Below are 16,783 nucleotides of genomic sequence, written 5' to 3' on the forward strand. Positions count from 1 at the left end.
ATTTATGCCACTCAGTAAAAATGTGCGTGAGATAGCTGATGCTTTAGCGGTGCGAGAATGAAAAGTTGTTTATTCTACACTATCTGTCTACGACGGTGTGTGCCCAACCTCAGTGCTCCATTATTGTAGTTGAGCAAATGATAGCTAGAGGAAAAGATCCATTTTTCCTCAGCTGATGGAGTCTCTTCTATTAGAATAATTTATGCTGTGTTTACGTGTATGTGCCAGATTGTTTAAAGCTTTGCACTGTTTTAAAAGCACATCTACATGTGCAGCTTAGCTTCTCTGCCCTTCACTCACTCAGTATAATAGCATCAGCTTGAAATGAAGAGTAGATTACAAAGACTAATATTATCTCTGTATTTCTCTCTCATTGCTGCCACTATCTCCCGCCTCATTATCTACGCTTTTCCTCTCCTCCCATCTTTATCTCCCCCTGTGCTTTACATCTATTCCCACTCTCTCCGCCTCTCACCCTCAAACTCTTTCCTCATCTTTTTCTCTTCTAATGTGTTTTTCCCACGCCATTATCCTCAATCGGCTCACTTGTCTTCCTCAGGTTTTTCGCCGTGCCTGTTATGGCTCTGATCGCCAACTTTGGGATCCCTCGCTGGGCTCGCGAGAAGATTGTCAATGGCATTCAGCTCGGCATTCACCTCTACGCCCACATCGTCTTCCTTGTTCGTACCACACACACACACACACACACTAACACACATACACACACAGGCTCTTGCAGACCCTTGCTCTTCTCCATAGTTCATGTTATCCCTGAGTCATTACTGCCATTGTCAGTCATACATTATTCACTATTCTTGACTTATAACGGCCTCATGCTGATTGTCTCCTCCACACATCATTATCTACCTCCTCCCTACCTTACTGAAACACTGATCTTTTCTAACGGTCTTGACTGCTTCTGCAAATGTCCTTTCACACACCTGCTCACCGTTCCCATTGTAATACTGATTTAATTTCTTACTTGTACTTTGCACAATTCCCTACTTCATAAACTGCATCTATATGACAGATGAAAGCAGCGGTGGACATAATCCAGGTCATCCTTTTACTATTTAGGTCATCACAAGACCTTCAGCGGCCAACAAGAACTTCCCGTACCATGTGCGGACATCCCAGATCGGGATCCTGTTGTCGAGTCCTAAAGGAGGCGAGGGTGCAGAGAGCTTCCCCCATCATGCCTATGGAAACAGCTCCTTTCTGGGAGACTCTCAACCCAACTTCACTGAACTGTTCTCTATCCAATCAGTAAGTTTCATTTTTTACTGTTATTTTTTTCAGGCTTTTTATGCTTTTATTCAAAGAGGACAGGACTGAGCAAGAATAGGGATGCATGATATAACAGTATCAATAGCGGTATCGGCCAATGTTGGACATTTTTTTAACAAATCGGTATCAGCCGCTGTGTGAAAGGGGGCCGATATTTACTTATCAGATACCCGCCATTTTCAGAGCATTTTGAAGGAACTTGCGAGTCCCAAATAATATTGTCCTCTATAACTAAAGCCACGTTTCCACCAAGCAGTCCGGTTTGGTTTGTCTCGGTACGGCGCACATTTTACGGCGTTTCCACTGACTTATCCCAGGACAGATCCCCAAATAACCGAGACGAGCCGTCCCACTTTTTGGTACCCTTTTGTATGGGTGCCAGACTGAACCGATCCGCTCTCGGATCGGTGGAGCAACATACTGTAGACCGCTGATTGGTCAAAAGAATCGTCACTTACCTCGACAGCGGCTGCATTTCTCCCAGCGGCACACAGACTTCTCTGAAACAAAAATTGATTGCGCTTTGTATCAAAGAGCTACGTGCCAATCACAGAGAGGACGAAATGCTGCATGTCTTCCATATATGGTCTTTGTTTACTGTGTCGCGTTTTTCTTCTTTGTTTGAATTTATTAGCGGAGTACACTGTGTTACTTGCTACGGCGTCATGCTATTGTTTAACAGCTGCAGCTTTTGGCTTACACACCGCCTACCATGAGAGGGAACAGTTTTGCTGTGGAAACGCAGACGGGATCAGGCTTAACTGTACCAAACCGTGCTGAACCAAACCGGACTGCTTGATGGAAACGCGGCTTGTGTACCTACACCAAAACTACCTAAGAAGAGTGGACCCATCTTCATGTCTCTCTTCCTGTTTTTGATCCAAAAATCGGGCAGAAGAACTTTTTTGACCGCGTTCATCTCAGGAGCTCCATCCTTTGATCCTCTCCATGGTCGCCTTTTTTCGCAAACGCACCACTCTTTTTCTCTGAACTACCTCGACACATCATCTCAGATTGTATTTGTTTTTTTTTGTTGTTGTTTTATGACCAATATTAATATCAGATATCTGTATCGGCCAAAATTTTCATGTGCATTCATAAGCAGAAAACAGAGTAAGAGTGTGGATTGACATGAAGTAAAGAGGCCACAACAACTTAAACCATCAGGCCATATAGCCTGGACTTGAACTATTGGAGCTGACAAAGCAGAAGCATGTGAGAAGGTGAAAACAGTTACCTGTTAGTATCTTTTTAATCATCCTCATTTCCGAGCAGGTGAAGTAAAAGGTGCAGAAAGAAGTCAAAGGTATCAGAATCACACTTCCAGCCCATGCACTGTAAGCATGTGTGTGTTCACTTAAAACATCTTTAAATCATTTTATAGTGTTTGTTTGCTTTGTGAAATTAGATTTAAAAAATGCTAACCTCAGTGTGCCAACTGTACCTTGAAATTAACCCATGTCTCATCAAAAACAGATGCCTGAAATTAGAAAGCATCAGTGTGTGTACAGGTGGTAAAGAGACATGATTTTAAGGAAACATTTCTTGGCTTAAGCTGCCGTCGCTCCTCCTGTGTGAATGACAATGAGCACAGCACGATGTAGCAAACACACACAGTGATATGAGAGCACACAGGCACCAGGAAATAATGATTAAACACAAAGTTTGACAAGACCGAATTATGGTGTCATGTTTGCTGTGGTGAATTGTCTTGTTTGGGAAACTTTAAAATCTTTTTCATGATTCATCAAAAAGAACTGAATATTCAGACACAATATGCAGACACCTGTAAGAACTGTGCAGCATGAGTGAAAAACATAAATAGCAGCAACAGAGGCATGGAAACTAAAAAGGAAACAGGAGTTAACAGCAGATACAGAGGCTTCGTGAAGCTCTTATTGACTTACAGCCTTTGAGAAACCGAAAACAGTTTTGATGGCCATGCACAGATAAGCAACCGGTGATTATATAAGCACCTGTGTGCCTGGCTTCTGAAGCAGTTACACGGGGTGAGTTAGCGTGTTTATCAGACAACAGCGTTGTCCGCTTACCTGCTGAGAGGGAGAGCTGGTCTACGGCCCCCTGCTAGATCACTGTATTGTCATTTTAGCACAGGCTGATGGAAGCATGGCTGCCGATTTGCTTGTATATTTATTGTCTCCTGTGAAATCTGAGTTAGAGGCAACGTGCTTCACAGCTGATTGCTACACCACCGTGGTAAAGAGGCATCTGTGTGTAGAGGTGGCACTGCCATCAGACACACACAGCTCCTAGTCTCTTGTTGAATCTGACCTAAAAAAGACAAAACTTAACAAACAAAAAACGTTAAAATAAAAGAGGGAGCATGTGTCATGTCTTAAAAAGTATCAACATCAGCTGGCCCTGTGGGGTCAGCCCACATAAATATCCTTGAAATATGTCGGATTGAGAGATTGTCCCAACATGTTAGAGAATGCCTCTTTAGACATCCTGCCACCAAAATGATCAAGATACTCAGGCAGGTGGGTGAAAAACAATCCAGCATTTGCCCTTACCTGGATAAAGGATTGGGGCTTTGAATAAAAAAAACTAAAAAACATCAATTAAAACAATGAAGCTTTTTTTATTAATGAGTACAGTTTGTCTTCCAAGCTCCTGAGACCTAATGCAGTCAAAGCAAGAGCTCCAGTATAACTCTGAGTCATCAGTGATCAAGTCTAAGTGGAGTCCCAAGTCCTGAAAAGCAGGACTCGTCATCAGTTTGATTAATTTGTGTTTTCGCAGAGTTGCTTTGATTGATTGAGTGGATCAATCAAAAACATACCTTCTAGTTTAACAAATGACTTACAATTGTTGCTCCAACGTAAAAATGCAAGAGTATTCTAGTCATACTTAAAAACAAATAAATTTAAGATTCAAACAGTCAACCTGAAATGAAATTTGTACACCACAAAGTTGATTGAATTATACAAAAAAAGTTAAAATAATGACAATAATCATCAATAGCAAACATAGAATTTTATACTATTGCTAAATTTTGCCAAGTACGCATATATTTATAAACATGAGGAATTTTCCAGGATTATGCTGGCTTACATAAGAGATCCACATTACAGGTCGATGATCTGAAGTTTGAGGTTAGTGAAGTGAGCGACCTGGAGGTCAGATAACATTCCACAGGTGTAATTTAATCTGACCTTTATCACACCAGCATAGGCGAGCCTACAGAGGGAGCTGTCAAACTATGATGAATGGAATGTATGGTGTTACTGACTGTATCTGGCCCATGTGACCCTTCAGTGACCTCCACCCACACTCGAGAGTTTAAACCGCCGACCTCTTTCTTCCCTCCAGGACCCAGTGAAGACGGTGGAGGAGACGGTGGCTCGTAAAGGACCCGAGGTACCGAGGAACAGCGAGCAGAAGATCATCACCACCGCAGCCGACTTGACGTCAATATTGCCCCCACCGCCACCTCCGATACCCCCACGCCTCGCCACACGCTCCCCCCCAATGCCGCCCCGGCTCCCCTCGTTCACAGAGTACTTCAGCATGCAGGGTGGTGGAGGAGGAGGGTTTGGGACGAAGGCGTGAGACTGGGAGAGAGACAGAAGGAGGGAGAGAGAAAGAAACAGACTGAATGACAATACAAAGTGAAGACGAAGGCAGAGTGGAAATCAAGGTTTTTCTGTTTAAAGAAAGAGACAGCGGAAGAAATTACAAAAAAAACAAACAAACGTGTGGATGGAAGAAGACGAGACATCATCAGAAAAGTGATTCCCTAAATGCTACCTTTTTACCTATGAATGAAAATAAGCCAGAAGGGGATGAGTGGAGGAGGGACGGCTGTGAGACAAGAGTGCTGAGCTTGTTAAAGAGTAAAGAAGCAATAAATATTTAATGTTGACCAGTAAAAGGCACACGGGGAGAAAGATGACAAAGTGGATGTAGCCAGAGCAATAGAATGATAGCTGTGCACGAGGGCGGAAATGAACAAAACCCCTGAAATACTTTTGTTCAAACATTGATGAGGCATTGATGGTATGCCTGACAGAGTTTGTAAATAGCTAAAAGTGGAGAGAGCTACGACTCTATATAGTTTGATTTTAAAAAAAGGAAACTTGTTTTCATATTTTATTTTTTTTCCACATCATTGAATTCCAGTTGGTGCTGTGATCAAAAGAATCTCATGCCATTACATTTAAAGAATTTATGTAAAGAAAAAAACAACTTACATTTTTTATGTTGGACACATTTTGATAAAGCATAGATATTTACTCTATATGGAGTTTGTTGAGTTAATTTATATTCTTCTATAATTCATTGCAGCTGGTTATTCTGGATTGATATGCTGATGTGTAAATGTAAAATGTCACGTTTACTGTGGGCACTCGTAAAAAACTCGCATGTTTGTAATGTATATCCCGTCCAAAAAGAACTGATCTATGTACTCCATGTGACCATACAATATTGGCTTATTGTGTGTATTGAAATCTATACGTTTGTAAATACATACGATAGGCTTCAGTATATTTTTGGATTGGATACATTCCAGTTAAAAACCCTCTCTCGCGCTGTTGAACACAATATAAAAACAAGTTATATAGTTGTTTTGTTCTGATTTTTACTAGAGTGCAGAAAATGCCTGCTCTGAAATTTCTGTGTTTGTAGACGTTGGTGAATGTACTGATGCAATACAGCACAAAGACAGGGGTGACTTTAAGTTACTGACATATCCTTTATAGATCTATCCATGGCTCTCCACAGCTGCATTGAAGAGCAGGAGACCACCTTTCTGAAATTAGTAACTTTATCTTCACCCCTGTCGACTACCCGACGCGTATGTTGGCCTAATTTTCTTTTAAAACTGAATGACAACATCTAGTTTCATATCCCCTAACACTGAGCTGTTACAAAAAAAAGCCTTGTAGATGAAATGTGAAAACAGCAACACAACTGTACATTTTGTCTGTCCTGCATGGAGCACTTTAATGTTCCTGGTCTTAGTCTGTTTATCCGTGATGATGTCACCTTTATACGACTGCTTTGAAACCTGTATTCACACCACATCCTGTAGTATTCCCAACGCATAAGCCTGTAAATAGGGTCTGAAAATGATCACTGGCTGCCCTGGATATTTTAGGAGAAACGCATCATGCTTTGTCAATGTATTTTAACATTTGATTCACTGAAGTTGATTAGTCATGTAAGAGTGTCATTGAAACTGAGTTCACCACCTGCTCCCTGCGAAGTCAGAGCCGAAAACTATCTGTGAGCGGACAATGTCAAATGATCATTTAAATCATTCACTGGTTTCAGATTCATCACAGTGGTGGTACTCAGCTTATTGACTGTTTTTCACATTGGGACTGTTTTCCTCTCATGTCACACTCGAGTTGGGTTGGCTCAAGTGCTGTTTTGTAACTGCTGCTTGCCAGGATGTTGGTGATAAAGTGAATCAAAGGTTTTTTGACGTCACCACTCTTAGATTAACCTGTAACTGAAATGCCCATTTTTCATCTATATATAGAGGTAGAAAACAACACAAATAAAAACTTTTTAGCCACTATCACAGAGAGCTAATGTTAGCATTCAGCCATCTCCTTGCTAATTTAACCTCACCTTTTGTCTGGTGTGCATTTCCTTTATTCCTCCTTGCTGTTCAGGATGACTAAACTTTGCCTTTGTATGTGAAGTTATGTTTAGTTATGTTTATTAGTTTTATTATTAAGTCATTAGTGTTCATGTACAGAAACACACATTTCATTCAGAAAATGTGGATATAATTTTTACCTTTCTCTAGATTACTTTGGGAGCTGCTGTAGAAGATATGCAGATATACCCATCATCTTGTTTTCACTGAAAAAGATGTAATGTTTTGATGAAAGATGACGCGGTGGTGTCCCTAAATGTGGCTAAGTTTGAAAAAATGAAAGGCAGAAATGTAATGTCCTCATAGGAGTATGCAGGGAATAGCTTTTCATTTCTCGGCAATGTTCCTCTGAGCAAGGAGATGGTTAGATGCTAACGAGCTAGAAATGACCATCTTTGAGCAAATCAAAAGAATCTAACAGCATTTTAGCATCCCACTCTGTGTGTGACATGAAAGACAGAAAAACCATGTGATAATGACAGATACAACACAGATTTATCAATGGTGATCTCGCTGTAATGGGATACTTTAAGATGTTAGGACTGTGGTGTGTAACTTGTACGAGTGTAGTCAGAAGTGTAACGTGAAACAGAATGATACTTGAATTTGAGTATTAGTCGTTATTGCTGATTATGTGTCTGGTTAATATTAGGCATGTCTGCCATTTTGTCTGCTGTTGCCTATTGTTATGGTTGCCATGACTAAACTGAGAAGACACTCGGCGAAAAGACGGGACTCCTGATACTGTAACACTGCTTACATTGTGTGTGTGTGTGTGTGTATTGACATAAAACAATAGGACTGAGACACACTGAAGGGAGAGATGTTATGAGAAGAGGTTATGTATGCATGACAGAAAACAGCACAGCTTTTAGGTGACTCAGAGCGACCTGGTTAAGAGCACATCACTGAAGCACTGTTCAAATGCATTTTAATGGTGTCAAACGACGACTCTAAATATGCTGTACATATACACTTTTTGCCAAAATAATAAAAAAATATGGTTTTATTAGAAGCCTTGTCTAAGTGTGTGTGTTTTGGTTGCTGGTCTGTGTTTGAGGCAGGACGAGGGCATGTGTTCAGAGGAGTCGGTTTATAATATCTGTAAATCATATTTAGAATGTGTGTTCTCATTACAAGAGTCCATTAAAGTAAAACACCACAGGGACACAGTCCAGGCTGATCGCAGTCTGATGTAGGCTGGCCTAATTATTTCAGGACTTTCCTCCCTGTGACTGTGCAGTCACAACAAACTGCTCTGCTGTGCTCGTTCTGCGTTTACAGGCCACGCTTGTAAGTGGCTTTCAGTCTAATTGCTGCCACAGCTGAGATAAAAAAGGAAAGAAATCACTTGTTTAAAGGTTTTTATGCATTAGCTTTATTTTTATTCTAATTATGTGTCCATAAAACTGTGGTTACATCTGTCGCTGTAGAAAGAGGGATCTTGGTTTGAACCCTCAGCTGGGCAGGAGCCTTTCTGTGTGAAGTGTGCATGTTCTCTAAATGAGTATAAGCGTTCTTAAAATACCCCTCAAAAAATGCTTGGTGGGTTAATCTGTCAAAATAAACTTTATGTGTGAGTGTGGGCATAATAATTTAATGAAATAATTTAATGAAATTCGAGTTCTTTTGACCTCCCAGGTATCATCCATGTGTGAGGAAACATTGAAAACTTGTCTTAAATTGATTTAGCATCTGCTGCTATAACACTGCAATCTTACACCACTCCAGAGAGAAATGAAAACTGTTGAATGATCCCTTTAAAATGTAAAAGAAGAATGATGCTGTTGTGTTAGTCATCAGCAACTGGCAGGTGGAACCTGCTGAACACACATTCAGAGAAAGAGAAAGATCTGTTACCAAATAATGTTTATTCTTATCAATACATAACCACTCATAAGTGTCCTTTAACAGAAACATTCCCCTGCCCTCTGGAGATGGAATAATTCTTTCTGATGAAGAAATGCATCAGTCTTTGAAGCCTCAGTCTGCAGCATCTGCTAACAGCTTCTTTTGATCAAGCTTTGGCAGCAAACTGTTGAGCTTTCTCCTCTCTGTAGCCTTTTAGCAGCTGGTTGATGAGAGTGAGTTCGTTCTGCTTTTTCACTGGAAATAGAGGAGGGAAGGGGTTGCCTTTGTACTCCAGGACGGCCATCTTGGCTCTGTCCAAATTGTTCCGGTTTGGGATGCGAGCCATTCGTGTGTAGCCGTTTGATCGAGTCTCAAATCGTGGTGCGAGGACCTTGAACAGCTTTGGGACCAGATCCTTTTCCTGAAATTGGAAGCAGAGTCAACTAAGCTTCTTGATGACGATTCAACATTCAGGGGCAGGCAGCATGAAACTTTACACAGTTAAAAGAGCGGCAGATACACACCGTTAGCCAAAAGCTCGCCATCTTCATCGCCTTTTCATCACTGTCTCCCTTTTTGGCGTAGTCAACCAGCTGTAGAAAAAAATAAAGAAAAAGAAATAGATAAGAATAAGGTGCATTCAAGGGCTTCATGTGGTGTAATGACTGTAATTTATAGTGGTTTAATTATGGAACAATGGCAACAAGTAATCCATTTTTGTGACTCATTAAATCCATATTTTGAGCCAGTTTAGAAACTTTCACAATTATATTAATGTCTAACTTAACTCCTGCTCCTAAAGCCAAAAGATGATGATCAGATATTGTTCTTCCAGCACAGCAATGTCTGGTTTTGTAATGAGCTCTTCAGTATTCATACATGGTTGTAATATTTGCGTGTCCACAGCCTTATTCAAGTATAAAGTATTTTTGCTGTTTGGACAACTGGAGAAAATTTGATTTAAATGCAAATGTGACTCAGATGATTAAATTGGAATTGAACTGCTTCCATGGAGGAGAGCAGCTGTATGCACATCCTGCTGAATTAAGTCCAGATGACAGACTAGCTTTTAATGGAAGGAGAAGTGGAGAGTATCACTGCTCTGGACGTGAGCTCCAGAAAATAAATTAAATCTATAAGAAGATAAAAGTAATTATAAAAAGATAAAGGTTTAAAGGTTTCATTTACACAGCTACGAATCATATGATTTATTTAACTAATTCAAACATGCCTTAGTTCATAAGGTCGTTATATATAACAACCTTTAATATAATTCTTGTTTGTTTCTTACTTTGTCATAGTTACAACTTTAAAATTCTTATTACTCTCTCATTGAATACTACAGGAGAAAAAGGACTTACACTGAAATAATAACTGGATTTAACTCAGCCTTAAACTTTGGTTTCTAATATCTCATACAAACAGCCTCAAACAGTAACGTTAGCTATCATTTAGCCCTTTAGCTAATAGCACAGTGAGGTCAATGGTACCTTTTCGGCGTAGAAGCGGACTTCATCTGCTCGGGCCAGCGTGGTTTCGATCCTCTCATGTCGGACCAGTCCCGTTAAAATATTTCGAAGCATGTTGATTCGAGACTCTGGACCCATTCCCATCTTTCGGGCCACCCGGCCGTGGGAGATCAACATTTGCAGCGTGAGACGCATCTTGTCCGGGTAGATTCACCTGCGAACGTCCGCGAAAAAAAAAAACAAAAAAACAAACGGCCGACACGGAAAGGGAGTAACAACTGTAGTGAAGAGTCTCACCAGAGAGTCACTTAACACGAAAACACAAATTATCTCACAATACGAAGAATTCCTGAGGTCAGTTGTGTCAATGTGCAGTTTACAGGGGATGTCATTTCTGGTGTGCTGACCAAACCTGTCCGACTTGGTAATGGAACCGCTAAGCGAACGTTCCGCTCACGCAAATGAACTAGAGCCGAGTAAAAGTATCCAAAGCGTCTGGATTTTATTGTATGTAGCTATGTAGCTATAATCCATTATAAGGACTGGAACACCCAAAGGGTACATGTTATTTTTTGACTCCAGTCAAGTCCTTCCTTTTTCCCCCTTCTATTTTTAGGACTTGCTCAAAATAAATGAATGAATGAAAAATAATGTAACAAATCAAATAAATAATAATTATTAATAATAATGATTTATATTATTTATATTAAATATATTATTTTATAAATGATCTCTAAAATATTACATTAACTTATTTTAGATATGTCATTCATTTATTTATACATTTATTTATTCATTTATTCATTCATTTCCCTGAACCATTATGATTTGTGTTTTGTTCTGATCACTCATTTGGTGCCGTTGGGCAACTATGCAACTTCAGTGTTATAAATGAAAATGTAAAAATAAGATTTCAACACTGATGCATGAAACATGAAAGTATGTGTCAAGCGCTTTAAAGGCTGATATGCAATTCTACTTCAGAAACCTGTGCATTTAGGAGAAAATGACTTTTAAATAGCTGTCAACTCTAGTGGCCACTACAAGCTAGAGGGTTAATGCACTTGGCAACACCCCAGGATCACAGATGGCAGAAGTCCCAGCTGTTTTCTTGGTATCCTTCACAAAAACTTATGGCCACACACCATGCTTAGACACTTAGTAAAGATTCACAGCTTTACTAAGAATCCTAGTTGAAGTACTTTGCTTATTTCTGTCCAAAAGTTACACTTTGAAACATCATGTATTTTAACTGTACATGCATGTTTCAGTCTGATTTGAGAACAGCACAGCTTGTATTGTACATTTTATGGTCACTATTCTGACTTGGCTCAGACACAGGCCCAGGTGGAGCTTCTCTCACAGACTGACTCAATCCAGCCTCTGATAATGGAAATTGCACGGGAATATCTCCATGCAGAGCATCTGTGTCTTAGGTTTACAGTAAATATTTCTCTTTATTAAGATTAGTCTCGGTCTTATTCAGTCCAGCAATTTGATTTGCATAAAAAAACTGCATGACATCATTACTATGACAGTACTGAAGTTATGCAGATATGAGTCAATGAACTATTTCCAGAAAGATGTACATTAAGGGGATAAATGTTGTGTTATTGGAAATTAAACAGAAAAGTCCTCTACTTTAATAATAATAATAATAAAAAAAAACCAATACAAATGGTCACACCCAGTTTGGCATTAGCAAGTTTTCCACAGTGTTCTTCATATTTCTGTAACATTTCAAACACAGCATCCCAATCTATGTGTCTGTTTTGATTTTTTACCTTTGGGTAGTTTTGCAGAACTGTTTGTGATATCACCATCCAGCCTGTGCTAGTGTTTCAGAGAAATAAACAAAACCACAAAACCACAGTGCTTTTATTATGCCCACTGGAGCCATTTTTCACTGATCTAATCTAAGTCTGCATTAATGTTGTTTGCTTACAAAATAATAGGCTTTTTGGCTTAAATTGACTCTGTGCAGGGAAAAAACAAAGCATTTGGAGTAGCATTAGGTCATCCAGAATCAGATGAATCGATCTTTAATTTAAGTGAAGTACCATTCACCATTTGAATAAAATTTTAAATCATACTCACAATGATAGAAAAATGTGCATACAGACAGATGCAGTGCTCTACAGCTATTATTTAAGTTTGTCGGAAGTCATAGGAAAATGTGTGACATTTACATACAAAGAAAATTCAGGATTTTGGAGTGGTTCCTGAGGTGGCAAATCAGATTTCAGTAGGTGCTAGTGTTACCCTTTGACATGTTCCTGCATCAACCTTTGACTTGAGATTCTGCAGAATGAGTGTGGAAGCAACACGGTTGCATACTTCACTATATTTGTGGTATGTATGGACCCATGTGTGCAGCTCTGAGAGGTATTAGTAAACTAAACCATAAAACTTTTTTTAGGATAAATTAAAAATGAAAAGCAGACATTTTGAATTGAATTTGAAAGATTTTATTGACTCAGATGGAAAATGGCTGCACACTGATCAAACTCTACAACAATGTTGGAGTGAGAATAGTAAACAGGCAGCAGAGTAAAATGGACTTCACATGATCAGACTTAATAGCTGGCCATGGTGCTCTCCAGCCAGTCGTTGAAGATGCAGACCTGTCAGTGGACACAGAACAAGGTTTGAGTTCAATAGTTTTAATGACTTAGTTATCACTCCGCACTCGTACTTCATTCAAAGAGATATTGAAGGGTTACCTTGGCGTAGACACCGGGGTGATCCCTCTCGGCGCATCCGTATCCCCAGGACACAACACCCTGAAGCTGACCGTTGCACACCACGGGGCCACCAGAGTCACCCTGAGAAAAGAGAGCGCAGGGGGTTAAAGGTTAACCAAGATGATCAAGTCAAGCTTGGATTTCAAACAGATGTTTCTGTATTGATGCTTTAAAGTTGATTCACATACCTGGCAAGAGTCCTTGCCTCCCTCCAGGTATCCAGCGCAGAACATGGCATCGGTGATCATGCCAGGGTAGGAGTTGTCACAGTCTCTGTCGGACAGGATGGGGATGTTCAGGCACTGCAGCTTGTCGCCATCAGCGGCTGGAAGTTAAGAACACAAATGTGAAGATCAAAGTGTTTATTGGATGCAGTGCAGGCTCACACATGAAGAAAACAGTGCAGGATCAATACTCACTGGAGCTCATGGTGTTGCCCCATCCGGAGACCTTGCACATGGTGCCAGCGGGGGCACAGCTGGTGGGCAGAGCCACAGGCTGCACGTACTGGTTGAGGGTGGCGGGCTCGCTCAGCTTGATCAGCATGATGTCGTTGTCGATGTTCCAGGAGTCGTATCTGGGGTGGCGGATGACGCGGGAAGAGTAGATGAACTGCTCGGTACCCTCGTTGACCCTGATGTGATGCTCTCCAAGACGAACCTGAATGCGGCTGAGAGATGAAGAAAGGCAGCAGATTAGATCAATCAGGATACAAAATATGACAATCCTGTGACACCTCAGGAAAAACACCAGGAGTGTTCTTACGACTTGTAGCAGTGAGCAGCAGACACAACCCAGTTCTCGTTCACCAGAGAACCTCCGCAGAAGTGGTAGCCAGATTGCAGGGAGACCTGATGGGGCTGAGAGTGGGGTGTGCACTCATACCCTCCGACGATCTTGTCGTCGTCAAGAGCGACTGGAAACACACAGGAGACCAAAAAGTTACCAATCAAATGAACAATTTCAGAACTTAGACAAGAACAAGTCAACAGTTGAAGAAGTTCAGGTGCTTACAGGCAGCTCCGATGAGCAGAACGAAGACCAGAGACCTCATGGTTGCTGAGTGATCTTGTGGATGAAGGTCTAGGGTTGGAGTCCTGGTTTATATTTGCGGCCAGCAGAGCTGCCCTGCTCTCTGAAGCAGCTCATTGGTTGGTGAAGAGCCAATCATTGAAGCTGGATGTTGTGCTGAGGTGTTTCATTTACAGGATAAGATTAAATGTTGAAAAAGTTGAAGTTAGGATGAAAAGTCAGCAAAATTGTAATGGGGGTGGGTGGGGTGTGTGTGTGTGTGTGTGTGTGTGGGGGGTATGACTCTAGTTGTTCTAGTTTGAGTCTTTGCTAACACATGCAGAGATCTTGCTACTCTGTGGAGATGTTGCTCAGATAGATAAAAACAGCCTAAGTTCTTTTTAACTTAGAAATATTATATTACTATAAAATAATCTTTAAATCAAACACTTGCCACATGCTTCAATTTTTTTCTCTTAAACATAAGCATGTGTTCATGAACAGTGTTTGCAAATCCATTTATTATTATTATTTATTATTTTATTGACAATTACTCACTTTGATTAAAAGGCAAACTTCTTAAAAGTTTGGTTTGTTTCTCTGTTCACGTTGCACAGGTACACAGGTCTCTCTATACTTAGATGTGTGTAGACATTTCACAGCTGCGTGATTCCCACCACTGGTTACACACACACACACACACACACACACTGAAATCAGATATGAGGGCTGAGACTGCCTTGAAAGCAAATGGCCAAATCTTTACTTTTTTTAGGGCATACTTCATAAATAGGTTTTAAAAAAGTAATGTGGTAGAGGCAGTTTGATAGTGTTAATTTCATGCAATGCAACAAGTTAATGACACCATTTTAGATGCAAAAGATGAGTAATCCTTGTATAAATGTTTCTAGAAAGTACACTACCAAAGGTACTGATAGCTCAATACTGCCTGATTCAGAATGTTAAATTACAGGGTCTAAAGGTCAGTTAAGTTTTTCCTCTAATCCTCAATCATGTATCTTTAAATGGGTAACAAATCATCTTTAACTCAAAGTCCTATATTTTTTAAAGATCACTCTGATTTATGTGTCCTCTCTACTCAGCTGCTCTCACAAAGTGAAAATGATTAAGCTCTATAAGCTGAAACAAAGCTCAAAACTCAGACAGAAACTTGAAGTTTAATGGAACATTTCAAAGTCTTGTTTCATCACTTTATGATGCATGAAAACAAAACCAGTTCTGTACTGCTCTGAACTGACTGGGTTTCTTTTGCACTGCACAAACTCACAAACTCTCATGGCCTCAGAGAAATACTGTGTCAGCAAAGTGTTCATAGAAATCCTGAAATACTGTGGTGTACAGATAAAAAAAACAAAAACCTAATTTGGCTGTTAAGTCTGATGTGTTTAAGGACTAGTTTTGTCTTTAAAGCTCGTAAAAGCAGATTAGGAGGCCCCTTCAGTGAGTTTTCACTCTGTCTTTATTTTCTTAATCCGTTAAAAGACTAAACCTACTGTGCTCTCAGACCTTGTTGAGCATGGATTTATGCCATGTAAGCCTATATAAATGTGTCATTTATGTATAACTTCTAAATATGTTTTATGGTTGTTAAAAAACCTTTTTAATTTTTTTTTTTAAACTCTTTTTTAATGAACAAAATTGTAAAAGCCCTTAGCCCTTATTCTGAGGTGATGAGAAAAGTAAGTAGAGATCTCAAGAACCCAAGCATTGTCAAAAAACAAAAAAAAAACAAAAAAAAAACACATATGGAAAGATTGCACAAAAAAGTTTTTTTAAGTATGCTTAGAAAAATAAAAAATATTTAAGCTCAAACTCAACTTTAATTATAAAGCACCTATCATAGATAAACATACAGCCCAAGGTGCTTTAAGTACAAGAATATCACAAGAAAAGTTCTGATAAATACTATTAAATCAGTTATGCAAAAGATCGACATGAAAATATGTTTAAAAAAAGTTGTCTTACTGTAAAAGTGATGATGATGGTACAGATGCTGATTGTTTCTGAAGAGAAATTATTCAAAATTTAAAGCTAGACTGAAGAGGTAGGTTTTAAGGTTGGCCTTAAGAAAACTTGAAGAGCCTGTCACTCTGTCTGGAGTCAGAGAGCTCCAGAGTTCAAGGACATAAAAACAGAAAGCTCTGTGGCTGCTGCTTGTTAGAAAGATGCAGGGAACATTAAAAAGGGAAGCATTTGAGGACCTTCGTGATTGAGCTGAAATATAAAATGGAATAAGATCTAAATTTTATGGAGGAGCAAGGCCGAAGAAAAGCTTTATGAATAAATAAATAAATAAATAAAGAGTTTGTTTTAACTGAAAACAACAGTTCATGTAAAGACAACAGCTGAATCAATAAAAAAAAATGTATTTCAGGAAGATGACAAAAGAGGTGTACTGTTGGCTCATCCAGTATCCTTGTGTTCATGTGTCTGACATGCAGGTTGAAAGTGGAGTTAATAACCCACCACTGTGCTGTCAGCCACTCAGTCTGCCCACAGACCTGAAATGGACAGACATTGGTCAGTTTGCTGCAGTAAAAGAGCGCTGAACAGAGTAAACAATGGGTTCAGGAGAGGCAGAGAAGTGCTACTGTAGCATGGACACCAGGGTAGTTCCTCTCACCACATCAGCAGGCCTATGACACTATGACCTGTGGGTTTCTGTGACACACAAGAGGACTCAGAAGCACCATTAAAGTAGTGTCAGTTTTAATTCAATTATTTCTAATGCTTAACTTGGAAATTGAATTATAGAAAGTTACTTGTAT

The 16,783-nt window shown here is 39.8% G+C and overlaps 3 protein-coding genes across 3 annotated transcripts in view; 1 reads left to right on the top strand and 2 right to left on the bottom strand.

Annotated features, from left to right (window-relative positions):
* The window catches only part of tmem145 (transmembrane protein 145), a 52,068-nt gene extending 44,134 nt beyond the window's left edge, over positions 1-7,934 (top strand). Inside the window, exons 13-15 of the mRNA XM_074682822.1 lie at positions 560-680; positions 1,078-1,266; positions 4,621-7,934. Coding sequence (XP_074538923.1) covers positions 560-680; positions 1,078-1,266; positions 4,621-4,860 — 550 coding nt within the window. The 3' untranslated portion in view covers positions 4,861-7,934. The remainder of the gene's footprint in view (positions 1-559; positions 681-1,077; positions 1,267-4,620) is intronic.
* Positions 7,935-8,776: 842 nt separating this feature from the next.
* mrpl17 (mitochondrial ribosomal protein L17) lies at positions 8,777-10,690 on the bottom strand. Its single transcript, XM_074682841.1, has 3 exons — positions 10,261-10,690; positions 9,295-9,363; positions 8,777-9,191 (listed from the first exon to the last, which is right to left on the bottom strand). Exons 1-3 carry the CDS (start codon positions 10,432-10,434, stop codon positions 8,937-8,939), a joined length of 498 nt encoding a protein of 165 aa, XP_074538942.1. The 5' UTR covers positions 10,435-10,690; the 3' UTR covers positions 8,777-8,936.
* Positions 10,691-12,767: 2,077 nt separating this feature from the next.
* Positions 12,768-16,518, bottom strand: LOC141800365 (trypsin-1). Its single transcript, XM_074682839.1, has 7 exons — positions 16,412-16,518; positions 13,998-14,171; positions 13,749-13,899; positions 13,403-13,653; positions 13,172-13,308; positions 12,963-13,064; positions 12,768-12,863 (listed from the first exon to the last, which is right to left on the bottom strand). Exons 2-7 carry the CDS (start codon positions 14,035-14,037, stop codon positions 12,816-12,818), a joined length of 729 nt encoding a protein of 242 aa, XP_074538940.1. The 5' UTR covers positions 14,038-14,171; positions 16,412-16,518; the 3' UTR covers positions 12,768-12,815.
* Between the last annotated feature and the right edge of the window lie 265 nt (positions 16,519-16,783).

This window comes from Halichoeres trimaculatus, unplaced genomic scaffold (genome assembly GCF_033239565.1).
Source record: "Halichoeres trimaculatus isolate MK-OKI-2021-1 unplaced genomic scaffold, fHalTri1.1 fHalTri1_scaffold_12, whole genome shotgun sequence".
Taxonomy (NCBI): domain Eukaryota; kingdom Metazoa; phylum Chordata; class Actinopteri; order Labriformes; family Labridae; genus Halichoeres; species Halichoeres trimaculatus.

Excerpts from the sequence above, each read along its gene's own strand:
- mrpl17 (XM_074682841.1), bottom strand. The coding sequence starts at position 10,434 with ATGCGTCTCACGCTGCAAATGTTGATCTCCCACGGCCGGGTGGCCCGA. Across the intron at positions 9,364-10,260 it reads TCCGCTTCTACGCCGAAAAG|CTGGTTGACTACGCCAAAAA; the intron begins GTACCATTGACC and ends TTTTTTCTACAG. Across the intron at positions 9,192-9,294 it reads TGGCGAGCTTTTGGCTAACG|GAAAAGGATCTGGTCCCAAA; the intron begins GTGTGTATCTGC and ends TTCCAATTTCAG.
- LOC141800365 (XM_074682839.1), bottom strand. The coding sequence starts at position 14,037 with ATGAGGTCTCTGGTCTTCGTTCTGCTCATCGGAGCTGCCT. Across the intron at positions 13,900-13,997 it reads TCTGCTCATCGGAGCTGCCT|TCGCTCTTGACGACGACAAG; the intron begins GTAAGCACCTGA and ends GTGTGTTTCCAG. Across the intron at positions 13,065-13,171 it reads GAGGCAAGGACTCTTGCCAG|GGTGACTCTGGTGGCCCCGT; the intron begins GTATGTGAATCA and ends CTCTTTTCTCAG.